We start from the raw sequence: 14,696 nt of genomic DNA, 5'->3' as shown, positions 1-14,696 counted from the left end.
AGTGCGAGGAGCTTGTTTGTTATACAGATGCCTTGCACGGACAGCACAAAGCAGTTTTAATATTTTACTGTTTGTGTTGATGTTTCACGCACACTTTTCGCTGTTGTCAACACTGGGTTTCTGCTATGCTGATTTCAGCTTGAAGTGAGCTGTGTTTATTCTCATTCCTACTACATCTGTTAAGTTAAACGGCTATTATAGTTTCTTAATAAAATGCATGGACTAGGGGATTTTCATTGTGTATATATAGTTATTGTACTCGTAGTGATAATAAAGGTGATAATTTTATAATTTATTATTATTGTTAGACCTCACAAAAATGCCATTTGTTGGTTTGTCATCAGAAGCTCTTTAATAAAAGTATTTGATTGATTGATAGATTTCAGTTCCCATTACCCACTTGGCAATTATTTATAATAAGGTGTTATTTTTTAATGAAATAAGAGACATGCGCTGCTTATATATGTAAATTAATGTCGCAAATTAGGACTAAATCCTACATGTTTCTTAATTTCAATAAGATTTACAGTAGTACAGTCATGTCTTTAACATGCTAGGCTTTGAGTCACAGAGCGAGAGAGAGAGAGACCCACTATAATTGGTCCATGCCATAAAACAAGATTTAAAGTCTGTGAAGGGCTTTCTAGTGATTAAAAGCGAGAGAAGCGTGTGTGAAGGGTCCAGTGAGTGTGTATATTATTCCCAGAGTATGTTTACTGTTGGGGAAATCTGTATATCATTTGTAGAGATGCTCTCAGGAAAGGTTAACCAGGTTGAAGCTTTAAACGAATGTAGATTTATTTGTCTGTTCATCCTTTCTTTAAGATATCATCCTTCACCGTGACTCATCTAAAGTGGGCAGGGCCCATTTTCCCACTAAAAGCAAGCAGCGCTGGAAATCAATCTCTCTCCGTTTTAATGTTTCTCCTCTGTGCGGCGTTTTTCACACTTTCAGAAGCCATTTGTGATCCAGCGGGAGCCATGTTGGCTCAAACGCTCCATCCACAGGGAGCCATAGTGGCTCTGGAAACCTCCACTGGGAGCCATCTGGGCTGGCTATCTGAGACTCCGCCTGCCCTTACAGGGCTGGTGTGTGTTCTTATTTCTGTGTGGGACGAGCGTCTATGTGGTTAATGCGCTGATCAGTGTGGGCACTCAGTAAACACGTGGCCTCAGCTCTCCCAGACATCCACCTACATTCAGTCGCACACCCAGTTACACTTTAGGGTCTTGAATATTGAGTTTGTGTGAGATTTTACTGAAGTGTTTTTCACATCTTCACACTGAAATACATATTTTTAGCTAATAGCTGCTAGCATGTCCATCTTGACTGTTGTGTAATGTGATGAAATTCCTGCTCATCACGTCTGTTGCCTATGGTAGGGCTTTAGGACTCGTGTAGTTCTCTTTGGAGGTGTGATTTTGGTCAAATACTGAGAAAATGGCTCTTTGTTTTTAAATGTGACATTTTAAATGTCACTGCTAACCCAGTGCAGCCATGTTTATCATAAAAAACTGCAAATAGTTGAACACAAGTGGGGTTAAACATCCCTTGTTAATTATAACTGTAACATCACACTAACCAAGCAATCCTTCAGCATGGCTGATTCAGTCTATTAGGTAGTGCAGTCTATCAGCCGTTATGATGGTAAATTAGTACTGTAAACATTGTTATCTGCTGTGCTGGAGGAGCGGAAGCTGGGGTCCTCAGTATGGGCGTTTAAATAACAAACGAGATGTATCTTATATGATCCATGTGGAAAGATTTTCTTCTGTACAATAATCGCACTGACTCATTTCTCTGTTTACCCGTGTTGTTATTGTGTATGAGTCATGGTGTTGCGCCAGGAAAGAATACGGCAAAGATATTAATCTTCGGGTTTTGGGGTCATTCAGATTAAACTCATGTAATTGTATATTGCTTTATTAAGGCTTACATGAAGCGTTGGCGTTTTCTCCGAATTGCAGACCGAGTGCATTGCGTTTGACCTTGTATTTGGATAATCAGGAGATTTTAAATCTATTTGCAAAGATAAAGGCCATATGCTTTTCTCTCTAACTCAATCTCTCTTCCCTCATAAACAACTTTAAGCCTCAGAGATTCAACTTAGCACAAGTGCAACGTTAAAAAACTTTAACATTAAAAATGACCTAAACTGGGTAGAAACAAAAATAACGTTAGGTGATTTACTACCATCACACTTCAGTTTATATGCTGGGAAAATTTAGCAATCAGTTTGTTTTTTTGTTTTTTAATGGTGTTAAACTAAATTCTAGATTTCTGTCATTTAGACATGATTGTAAATATTTTAAGTTGTTTTTATTGCAGTCCACAGTTATATTTAAATGGATATGTACTTCATTTTAATTATGTAAACCACTGACTGATAAAAATCTAAGGATGATATACAGTCTTGCATCTACTGTATTGGGTGTCTGATGGTTCTTTTTAGAGAAGTCTGAAAATGCATTATGTGATGTTGAAAGATGAGAATTGTGTAGTTGCTGGAGGACAGGTTAACAGACACTAAAGAGAAAGTTGTGGACTTCCTTGCAGCGTGTGCTGCCAAATCTTGTCTGAAGCCCCCTTGTCTGACATTGAAGTAGACACCGCTCTCATCTTAAGACTTGATTATATAATGTGGGAGGGTAGTGCAGAGCCACCTAGTCTGCAATGTTTATCTGAGACACTCCTCATCTGTGCATAACAGTATCAAAAATTGTGTCTAAAATGGGAGGGAAAGGATGTATATTACGGATAGAATGCAACTGAAGTTTGGAAGCAGACTGTTAATGGTAAGCATCCACTTAGCAGCCACCAAGTGCATGTTTCGACCTCACAGAAACATGCTAAAACCACCCTGAACCCCGTAGCAAGTTATAAGCACCATCTTGGCAGTGCCCTACAACAAATTAGAATCATTTCATAAAAAAAAAAATTTTTAAATCATCAGGTCATTGTTAATGAGAACCTGTTTACTAGACTGGTTCACTTTGATTAACTCTGCACTCTGTGTTCCAACAACAAAGTACACTGGGCGCGTAAAGCTGGCTATGCGAGACCTAATACATTTAGCCCTCTGGCTAAGGCCAACCCAGATTACCGGAACATTCTGAGCGTAAACCCGGCCGGAGCCATTACCTTTTTTTCGTGTAGAGCATTAGTTTGCTACCAAGCAGAGCCAGAGTGGGAGGGTAGTTGTTTGTCCCCATAATGTGAGGTTGGTTGTCATTCTTGTGTTTAATCAAAGTGCCGATTATGCCCTCATTAAAAAGCTTTTACTCTCCCTGCGTATGCAGCCTCTGCCTCCGAAGTAATTCCCAGCAGATTTCCCAAGGGGCTTCCTGGCTGAACAACCGCACTCTTAATCGTTTGACTCCTGGAGTGTCTTTTCGAAACACCTGCCCGTTTCTCACAAACCCATTTCAGCAACACTCTCCTACACAATATGGATGTTGGTTTCCTAAAGGATTGCAATCAATGAGACCGATTATTTGGGGGTGCCGATTTTTAGCTGGTGGAATTTAGTATTCAAGTTTGCTGCCTTAGTGCCAAACCAATGAATTCTGCTTAAATTCACAGAGCTGATTGAGACGTATGCAGTTAAATTGGAAAATAAGACGGTGGAAGCGTTCTTGAGGCTGTCTAGGGATCATAGATGGAAGCTAACAGGCTTTTAACATGTTGAAAACACCCAAAACAGTTTAGCAACCCTCTTGCCTTGATTTATGACCATCCAAAAATGCTGTTATAATGGCTTAGTCCACCCCAAACACCTTACCGAAGACATAATACTTGACCAGCAAACAACACTTGACAACCACAAATAATTCTGAGTACATTTCATTGCTACTCTTTGGAAGCCACTCACTTGCAAAACCCTCGGATCATTTTGTTTGTAAAACCTAGTTTAAGCATCTGAGTTCAGTGTAGCCGTCTAAATCACCAGACATTGTAAAGTTGCTTTGATTAGAGCTTTTAGATTAGCTGAAAGCCACTGCACAAAGACTTCTTCAAAATCTTAATGCGTCACGCAGAGTGTAATTTTCTTCAGAATTTTAGGGTGTTTAAAAGCAGTTAGAGTAGTCATCCTTGCGTATTTTCCTATAGTAATTGGCGAATATTTAAATGACTCACTGTTTTCCCCCTTTTTATCCCTTTATCCCGTCGTCCTGTCTTTCTTTGAAATGCACTCTTTTTGTCCTTGCCTGCCGTCTTTGATCACTGGCTAATAAACAGCCTCAATGCTTGGAGACAAATGTAATATATTAGTGGTGCGTGTTCCCTTGGTGTCACCGCTTTAATTGAGAATGTCAGGCTAAAGTTAGCGCCAGGCTGAATCCCGACCTCACGTTTAATTGTGCGAGAAAGACGTGCCCAGCAGTGATGTCAGTGACAGGATGTGTGCTCGCGAGTATATGAGATGAGTAGGGGGTATGCTGAAGGCCCCCCGAGTTGCCTGAAGAACGAGCCGTCTGGACGATCAATAGATAGCTCAGTCTCCTCCAGTGATCTGTCTATTTAAAACAAAGTCTCTTTCTCTGCCGCCACAGTAATGGAATCTCAGCTAATCCCAGATACAGTACATTAACTCACTCTTTTGCTTTCTCTCTCTCTCTCTCTCTCTCTCAGGTGGAAGTGGAAGTGGAGAGCATGGATAAAGCAGGGAACTTCATTGGCTGGCTTCACATTGAGGGCGTGAATCTGTCTGTGGCTCTGGTGGAAAATGCCCTATCTAAGGTTCACTTCACTGCAGAGAGAAGCTCCTACTACAAGACTCTGGTGTCTGCAGAGGAAAGCGCAAGACAGAGGAAAGAGAAGGTAAGTTTGGTTGAAATCTAGATTTACTTGTTCAGTCTCAGAATCTGTTCCAAACCACCAAGGCAGCATTTTAAGCATAATTGGTTCTGTTCTGGTAGAAAGTCTAAGGGTGTACTCACACTATGCTATCCGAACCATGCCCAGTCGCATTTCCCAGTTCGTTTGACAAGTGTGAGTACTCCGAATCGGGCCAAGGCGCTGTTCAGTTGGCCGGCCCTGGCCCGGTTGGAAGAGGTGTGCAAAAGCATGGTGCGGTCAGGCTTTGGTGCGGTACACTTGTAGTGTGAGTACAAAACACAGCTTCCCACTGTACTTACGGGGAGTATGCCCTACGACAGCAAGCATTGGCTTTCTCTTGGGATACCTTCTTTTTGGCCAAATCAGCACCAGAATGCTACTATAAACCCATCCACATCTACTGTGGCCATTTTTGCAAAACTCAAGTTGGCTATTTAATTATTTGCCTTCGAAACAATAAGCTTTCATGTTAAGCTACTTTAAACTTCTATGCAGAAACTTTTTGTCTTTAAGGCCAGCCCCGGAGCGGATCACATCTTCCAGATATCTGCCTTATAAGATAATGCCAAAAGTAGAAGTAGGGCTAGAACAGAACTTCAGTCTTCACTCAGTCACAATCAGAAATTCATATGTGTCCAGCCTACATATGTCAAGCAGAAATTCATTACTTACTATTCCAGATATCTTGTTCCATTCCGGTAACAAATATCATCTCTTTTCTGCCCAGCATGCCTTGAGCTCCTGAAGCTAAGGCCCGTACCTGTCATCCAGAGTATATGTGAGCAAAGAGAGTACACAAATCTTTTGTCATGTTGCATTATCTCAGGCAAAACAAATGAACAAGTCCTCCAAAAATCAGTGGGAGCTGGACAAAAGGCGCAGGAATGAGTGTGTAGCTCAGGGGGTGCCACAGGGCTATGTCTCTGGTGCTATCAGTTTTGTTCTCCTCTCCCCACTAAGCTGTGATTGATGAAATCCTCTTCGCCCCTGATCTCAATCTCTCTCTTCATTTTCATTATGGCCAAAAAGGCCCACAGAAACCAAGGGCCCTGGTGGACAAACAACACTCCCGCCAGCTGTTTCTTCTGTCCTCTATCCCTCATTTGGCGAGAGAGTGAGAACAGCCCCGTGCTGATAGCAATATGATCTACTGCCTAAGGCTGCAAGGAGCGTGTTTCTGTCTTCCTTGTCAAATCTATCTTTTTTTTTCATCCCTCTCGCATCTCAGTCTCTCAGACCTACAAAATATCGCACAAAGTCCCAAAACATATAGCCACATCTTTCTTTCAAAGGCAGCATTATCAGATTCCAGCCCCCATGAAAATACCGACCAATCTGAAATGTGCATTCATAGATCTTCCGTTCAGATTGAACCTACACTTGGCTTAAAAAGTCCATCTTGCTTGTTTACACTCCCTTGGATATACACGCAAGCGCTCGTATATGCACACTCACTTGTGCACCCCTCTGCCACAGTGTCACCTCTCTGTAAACAAAGCGTGGCATGTTTTGCTCTGACACCTTGAGGAAAGCACAGTTTGACCCTTATTTCCTGTGCTGTCGCTTTCCCAGTGGGTCGGATTGACTCACTGACTCACTGGCAGTGAATCAAAGACGACAAGTTTGGTTTGTTGTGCCCCAGTCCTCTGCTCTCTGGCCCTGCTGCTGTCTGGAGGGGGTCAACAACACGAGGCCACCCTGATGTTAATGTGTTGGTGTAGAGAAAACACAATCACTACCCATGAACTGGACAGATGTATTGTTCTTGAAGATTATCAATGCTGGTTCTTGGGTGTGTCCATACTTGAATTTCAAAGCCACATTGGGTAATGAAGATAATTAACCCTTTAGACCATTAGGCAACTGTAAGGAAAGCCAAGGACAGTGATTCTTTATCTTGGTGACCTCTGTTTTCTCCTCAGCCAGGGACTGTTGATGCTTTGCATTGAGAATGGTTTATTTTACTTTTATTGGTCCCTTGTTGGTGGATGGAGATAAGTTAGATGTTAGTTTTGTCTGGAGGCAAGTTTAGAAACTTTACAGCAGTACAGAAGTCAGGTTTTATTAAAAAAGGTGTTTTTTTTCTGTCTCTCTCTTTCATCCATCTTTTCAATGTTATTGCTGTCTAATGAAAGGAATAAAATAGAGGTCCAGTGGTGTAGAATAATGGTCCAGCGGCTGTTAAGCTGAGTTAAAAAAACCAAGGAGACTGGGTGATTTAATGAACAAGTACATTACAGGATTTTGCCTTCCGGAGTTTAGACTTCGAGAAATTATTTTGAGTTTTTGATTGTCAACTTTTTTGTCGTTTGCCATGTCATGTTCTCACATGTCATTCTGTCTAGGGTTGGGTCGATAGATGATGCTAGTCTGTCGAGGATGTACTGCTGGATCGCGTCTCAAAGTTGATAAACATGATATTCAATTAACCTTGTCTCTATCTAATGACTCTTCTGTCTTTTTAATCTATTGAGTAACGCGTCACAGCATCAGTGTACTTCTTCAATTTTCACTTTCACGCTTGTACTTAGTAATTTTAGCGAAAGCCTCAGATACTGTTGGTTGGTTCCTGTTGGTTGTGCACCTTTTCTTACCAACCAAGTCTGTCGATGACATTATAACGACACTGATCACTCTGCCTATTCATGCCAGGAAGTCCCACAGAAAAAGTGATTGGCAGGTGGTAATTTGTGTGCAACTTTTATTTATTTATGATTTGGTTATGGGTAAAACAAAAAGCATGCGTGTCAGGTAGCTGAAACAGTAGGCTACAAACAATTAATCTGTTATGAGTTTATTCAATTTTCATGAATAATTAATTCACTGCCGCCTACGACGACCATGCCATCATCCATTACGATGTTTCATGTTAGACATTGTACATAGCCAAATTGGTTGACATTACCCAAACCTAATGCTGTCATATATGAAAGTCATATATATATATATATATATATATATATATATATATATATATATATATATATATATATATATATATATATATATATATATAGAATATCATATTACTGGGACAATACAAGTTTTACCTTACCTTACCAGACTCCCTAGTTTTTTGTGATTCCACGATAGCTGACTCTAATGCAAAATCAACAAAAAGTCAACATTTTTGCGGTCCTGCAAAGTTTTTAATTTATACGCAAAATAATCACATAAAATGTAAATCTCATAAAACATCAAGTTTCAAATCATATAATCAAGTTATATTTATTTAAGTTAACAATTAATTGTTTTAAAAGACTTACAGATGTTGCATACATTACATTACATACATTGTGAAGTCATTGCAAAGACACGATTAGACATCGGTTAGCACAATTCAGGCATTTTGTGCATTTGATGTGCGTCAGACTGCAAAAGAAAGTGTTCAAGCAAACATCTGACAAACAGAGCAGTGGAACGGACAGAATATTAAGCAACTTACAATGATGGAGATTTGTTCAAGGATGACGACTGCCGGATGTGACTGAATTGAAGGTGATGTACATCAAATCGATAAATGACTTGGCTTAACTCTTAGCGATAAATACATTTTTTTAATATATATTTTTTATCGCAAAATTGTCCGGAATTCTGGGAATTAGCACCACAAAATCTTTACCACCATTTTTATTGCAAAGAATCACAAAAATCTTGAAAATCTAGGGGGTCTGATATTATATTATTATGTTAATGATCATTGTCAAATAATAAAGGCCCAGACGAAAAACGTGGATTTACTTCCCAGTATTAGGTTGAAATATCCCTGGTATTTCATTTCCAAGCAGAGACTTCTTGGTAAACCCTTACAACAAACAAAGAGTTGTATATTACGCAACTGTTTACTTGCATGTAGAAACAGGTCCCATGATTCCTCTTGCATGCTTTCATAGCACATTTTTATTTCACGCTGTTTCCCTGTAGATCGAGAGGAATACATATAAAAGTTCCTCTCAAGATCATGTGCAGTCAGCACCAAACACTGCTCTGAAATGTAAACAGTTGCTGCATGGAGATGTTGGAGCACTTCTGGTTGCCGGGCAACAGAGTTATAGCTGCTGATTAGAGAGCGGTTTATGACCCAGTGTGCACCGAGCCAACCCGCATTCTCGCGTCGCACAACACAGGCTATTAAAAGAGCCTTCTTGTAATTACAACACGCTAATTATGAGGAGGCAAATCTGAAGCGAAGTCTGCATTCTGTTGAAAAACAAAGGCCCTCTGTCATCTCATATCTGACTTTGGTCTACTCCAGCCAGACTCTGGTGGTTCGTCCAAGGATTCTCGAAAACTGGAACAAACCAACCACTGATTGTGATCCTCCCTTAGATCATCTGCATCATTGTCGAGAACATCACTGAGCTTGTCTGCCTCCAGCCCCCCTTCCTCACAGCCCAGATGCTCCCACGGTCACTCATTTGTCTGCTTGTTCCCGCTTTTTCTGGTATTATTGGGGCATAATTCCTTCACCGGGGGGCTGATTTCAACTCTAATAGCCTCCCCAGGCTCTTGTGTTCTTTACAACACTCGTGACAGGGTTCCGCAGGGGTTGAGAAGGGCAACCGTCTGCTTGTGACATTTAAGCTCGATAAATTTGTACGGTGGGTGAATGCAGCTCGCCACCACGTGTCGTCTACGTCTGTCTGGATCCAAGCGGTCTCTAAGTACTTAGAGAAAAGAAGAGAATATAGAAGTTCTCTGGATACTTTTAAATGTGCTCTCACGGTAGCAATTTTGAAGCACACACAGGTACACTTGAAGCACATTTTGGCTTGTTTAGACATTTGTTTTGTTTGGGACAAGAGGATTAATTGAGCCAATTGTTAAAAGCACTCTAAAGTATATGCTGAATGTCCGCACTCTGTGATTGAATTAAAAAAAAAATAGAGTGGTTGAGTATACTTTGAATGGGCTACATAAATGGCTATGCATGTGATGGAATTGTACAGGAAAACAAAGTATCCCTAAGCATCAAGAGACCTCCAAAACATTCAGACGCAGGTTACACCTCAATTCTGATACAACGACAGATATAAATGCATAAATTGCATCAGAGAATACGCCAACTTTTAAATAACTATTCCCATAACAAAATCACACTATATATTAGCCACCAAACCAGAATTGGCAGATAGGTCGCTATATTTAATGTTATCTGCCCTATTAAGAAAGTTATGTCGCTGGAAATGAAGGTTTTGAATACTACCTTCCACATGATGAGACATGCGACACACTTTACATGAGTTTTTGCTAGAGGAAAGACAATGTTGGAAGTTTTAAATAAAAAACAAAAACAAAAGGATTACATCAAGGTGGTGTATTACAGAAAGATGCTAACTTTAAAATCTTATCCTATCTGATTGGTAACCATGGCAATTTCAGATGGGATTACATGTAGAACAAAAGCTATTACGGAACAGCATTTCTTAAGTGTGTTATGGTATCTTAACAACAAAGGAAGGTGCTATTACAGAAACATTCTAACTTGACAGATAATTCTTAAGGGCGACCCGACAGCTGTCCTAACTTCAAAGTTATTTGAAAGCATGACAATTGAAATTGAAGAACAGAGATGTTAAATGGTAGAACGACTCTTGGAGTACCCTGTAGATTTTGCATTTTGATGACAAAACACTTATAAGTAATTACAGACGGCTAAGCAACAAATTACAGTTAGCACAGCAATACAAGCAGCATTGTGGAGACCAACAAAGGTTTACTGCCAAGTGCTACCAGTTATATCACAAGTGACTTTATGCCTTATACTTTTTGTGCAAGGTATTTTTAAAGTAAAGTAACTTCTCTTGCAAAAAGTCCCGATCTGGTTGGTCTACATTAAAAATCGGCAGTTTTGTTTAGGCTAACTCATTAGTAGCTTGCACAGTATTGGTTGCTTGGTAACAGTCCTGAGAGTGGATTGTCAAATGACACAATTGAAAAAAAATGACACAATGATATGATTTGGTAAAATATAAGAATTTCCAGCCCTAAACCCAACTGTCATTGGGGCATAGGCTAATCATACTAAATTGTACAAATGAGATCATACGAGTTAGTCACTAAATCAAAAAGTTACGAAATGCCGTTTGATCATGTTGGAATCTCAAATCAAGTTAAGATTTGCTTTTGTAAAACATATTTGCAAAAGATTGTAATGCATAAGATGCAATTGGAAATTAAAACCAACTATTCTTGGGCATCAAGAGACCTCAAAACAATCAGGCACAGATTATAACTATATTTATTGTTATCTTTATTGACCTAATAAGAAACTCATGCTGCTGGACATGAAGGTTTTGAATGGTACCTTCTACATGATGTGACACTCACTTTACATTGGTTTTTGCTAGAGGAAAGACAATGTTGGAAGTTTTAAATAAAAAATAAAAGAAAAAAATCAAAACAAAAGGGTTACATCAAGGTGGTGTATTACAGAAAGACGATAACTTTTAAAATTTCCTATCTGATTGGTACCCTTGGCAGTTTCAGATGTGATTACACTTAGAACAAAAGCTATTACAGCAGCATTTTCTGTGTTATGGTATCTTAACAACAAAGGAAGTTGCTATTACAGAAACATTCCAACTTGACATAATTTTGTAGGACAGCTGTCCTAACTTCAAAATTATTTGAAAGTGAATTGAAAAAAATGCTTATAATTGCAATGTTCAACAATGGCATTACATTTATTGACAATTGAAAATTAGATGGTAAAAAGACTCTTGGAGGACCTTGGAGATTTTTAATTTTGTTGACAAAACACTTAAAAAAAATACTGCATATTACAGTTATCACAGCAACACAACCAGTATTATGAAGACCAGCAAATTGCCACCGTCAATGATTACTGGTTATATTACAAGTGACTTAATGCCTTATGCTTTTTGTTAAGTTCATTTAAAGTAAAGTAGCTTCAGCTGCAAAAAAAAAAAAAAAAAAATACCAAACTGGTTTGTCTGCAGTAAATGTTCGCCAATTTTGTTTAGGCTAACTCTTTAGCAGCTTGCACAGTATTGGTTGGTTAGTAACAGACCTGAGAGTTGGTTATCGTATGTCACAAGTGATGACACAAATTATAGAATGACATGATTTTGTAAGATATAAGAATTTCCAGCCTGATCTCTTGAGGAAACGTAACTTTTTACGTTTTGTCAGTTTAGTGGCTAATTCGTACTAATTCAGTCGTACAAAAATATGCGATTTTTAAAATGAAGGCACCCAAATCCGCTCCTAAACCCAACCGTTATTGGGGGATAAGCAAATTATAATAATCCAGAACAGGATTTGAGCCAGCTGTGTATTTTGAAAGAATATTTCTGTTGCTCTTGGATTTCATATGGCTGAATCCCTCCTGTTGGGAAGGAATCTCATTCAAGGGCGTCATCAGCGGACATCTATGCCCAATTTATGCCCAGAAGGATTTCTTTAAGTACCAGTTTGCTAGCGAAAGAGGGAACCGATGTGCAATTTTCTTCGTCATACTTGAACTTCACAGACAATCAAAGCGTATAAATGAACTGAGAAATATTTAACCATTTTTTTTTCATCTTCAGTTGCCAGAGCTAGCGCGGATCCCATTGTGCTTTCATTCAAGCGTCTGCGAGTTAGCACTTTTTTACCTTCATGCTAATTTGGATGAATGAAGGCAGTGGGAGGCTCAGGTCAGTCTAATGGAACCCGAGTTTTCCGACTTGCGATGCTGCATTAATATTTAACATGGAGATGAAAGCGCAGCACTTGCTATCATTCTTTAAGAGTCATATTTTGCTCTTGTTGGACAATGCATTTTAATTAAAGGCCCTCTTTTAATTTCCTCTGCTGGAAGTGATTTCATCCACAAAACGGACTCGGTTGAACGCACGAATATATCATAATTTCTCTGTTATTAACAACAAAGTGGTCTAAATTAAGTTTTAACTTTTTTTTATATATATATATATTTATCATCATTTCTTTTTTTTTCAGCCGCAGAAGCAGTGAAGCAGTGTCTGTTGCCATGGTAGTATTATAAAACACGACAAGATAATTACATACATGCCACAGATGAGGTTATCTGAGTTCTGAAGAAAGTACAAGCTATTTTGGAGTTTTCAGGTGTTTGCTTCGCACTTTTTGAGTCTGATTGAGTTTCTTCCCCCGCTCCAATCAGGTTTCCTTTAGCCAGTCATCTGAAAACACTCTCTCCCTCTCTGTACTTAAATTTGTTTTAGGCAGATCTAAATCTGTTGTAGGTTCAAAATATTGTCTGTAGCTTTTTTTTTTTTTTTTGGCCCTGCATTGAAAATCAGAAGTGTAAAAAGATATTTTTAAAGATTTTATTCTTTTAATGTTTACGTTTCTTTTAGTGTTTGTGTAAATCTTAGTTGGTATTTGATTTGAAATTTTTTCTTTGTTCCTTTTGTAGCACTTTTCTTGATGTAGAGTGCTTTATAAAAAATATATATATATATTATTTATTTATTTATTATTATTATTATTATTATTATTATTATTTTATTTATTTTTATTGGGTTGTTGACATGACATTGCATTTTCACTGTCACATATGGCAAAATGAATAATTAGTACTGCCATCCTTTAAAATGCAATACATGTTTAAAGGTTGCGTTGTCTTCCATGGACCTTTTGTTAAAAAAAAGTACTTTTACTTGTTATTACGTTTTTTTATTACTTTTTTTGAGCCAAATCACAAACTGTTCTGATGTGTGTCTTGTCTCATGAATACTCAAGCCTGATTTATACTTTTTCCTGGTGCTGCGTCGCAGACATCCACTGACTGCGAGTGCACCTCACGGAACGGACCAGGCTTTTCTGGAATTACGTCATATCATTAATAGTATTGAAGATTTTTTTAACAAGTTTTTTTTTAATTATTTTTATAAAATATTTTAATGATTCTAAAGATTTTTTATAACCATTCAAGATTATTTTTTTAAATTTAACTTTGATGCATCACTTGCTTTTGTTCATATCTTGGACAGTTTTATCTATTGAAGTTTAACTGCAAACTGTTTGCACAAGTCTCAAAAAAAAAAAAATCATGCTCTCCGCCGGCCGAAATTATGTCACGCGCACCCAAATCGAACCTCCTCAAACACAGCGATGACTTGAATGCATCAAGTATAAACCAGACTTCACTGAGAACTGTCCTCTGGTGTGACACTATATGCTAATTTTGATTAGGGAAATTCCATGGAAAACTATATATATATATATATATATATATATATATATATATATATATATATATATATATATATATATATATATATATATATATATATATATATATATATATATATATATATATATATATATATATACATACATACATACATATATATACACATATATATATATATATATATATATATATATATATATATATATATATATATATATACATACATACATACATATATATATACATATATACATATATATATACATATATATATATATATATATATACATACATATATATATATATATATATATATATATATATATATATATATATATATATATATATATATATATATATATATATATATATATACATACTCACACACACACACACATAAGTACTGCATAAGAGTGAAGAGGCTGTACGAGTGCTGTTATTGCAGAATATCGCACGACTATCAGCTGAGAACCAGATTTGAGAACCAGACAGAACTGTTATATGTAAATATACATTTATAAATATTAATGTAATTTCTCAAAATATTTTTACAAAAAAAGTTTATTATTTACTACTTTATTATTAATCAATTATTCAAATACAAGTTTCATTTTATTTATATGTGTTTAAATGTACATGTTCAAATTATTGCATATATTGTATTTTCCGCTG

At 37.5% G+C, this 14,696-nt stretch overlaps 1 protein-coding gene and 1 long non-coding RNA gene across 3 annotated transcripts in view; one reads left to right on the top strand and one right to left on the bottom strand.

Moving 5' to 3' along the window:
• snd1 (staphylococcal nuclease and tudor domain containing 1) overlaps window positions 1-14,696 on the top strand; it is a 297,588-nt gene that overhangs the window by 195,691 nt on the left and 87,201 nt on the right. For both annotated transcript variants that reach the window (NM_182865.3, XM_087246093.1), the window contains exon 17: window positions 4,634-4,822. In NM_182865.3, coding sequence (NP_878285.3) covers window positions 4,634-4,822 — 189 coding nt within the window. The remainder of the gene's footprint in view (window positions 1-4,633; window positions 4,823-14,696) is intronic.
• Window positions 9,980-11,956, bottom strand: LOC147844703 (uncharacterized). Its single transcript, XR_015483122.1, has 2 exons — window positions 10,392-11,956; window positions 9,980-10,246 (listed from the first exon to the last, which is right to left on the bottom strand). It is a non-coding gene; the product is annotated as an uncharacterized LOC147844703 (long non-coding RNA).

Source organism: Danio rerio, chromosome 4 (assembly GCF_052040795.2).
Source record: "Danio rerio strain M-AB ecotype USA chromosome 4, GRCz13ab, whole genome shotgun sequence".
Lineage (NCBI taxonomy): Eukaryota > Metazoa > Chordata > Actinopteri > Cypriniformes > Danionidae > Danio > Danio rerio.
This window is presented reverse-complemented; position numbering and strand designations above follow the sequence as displayed.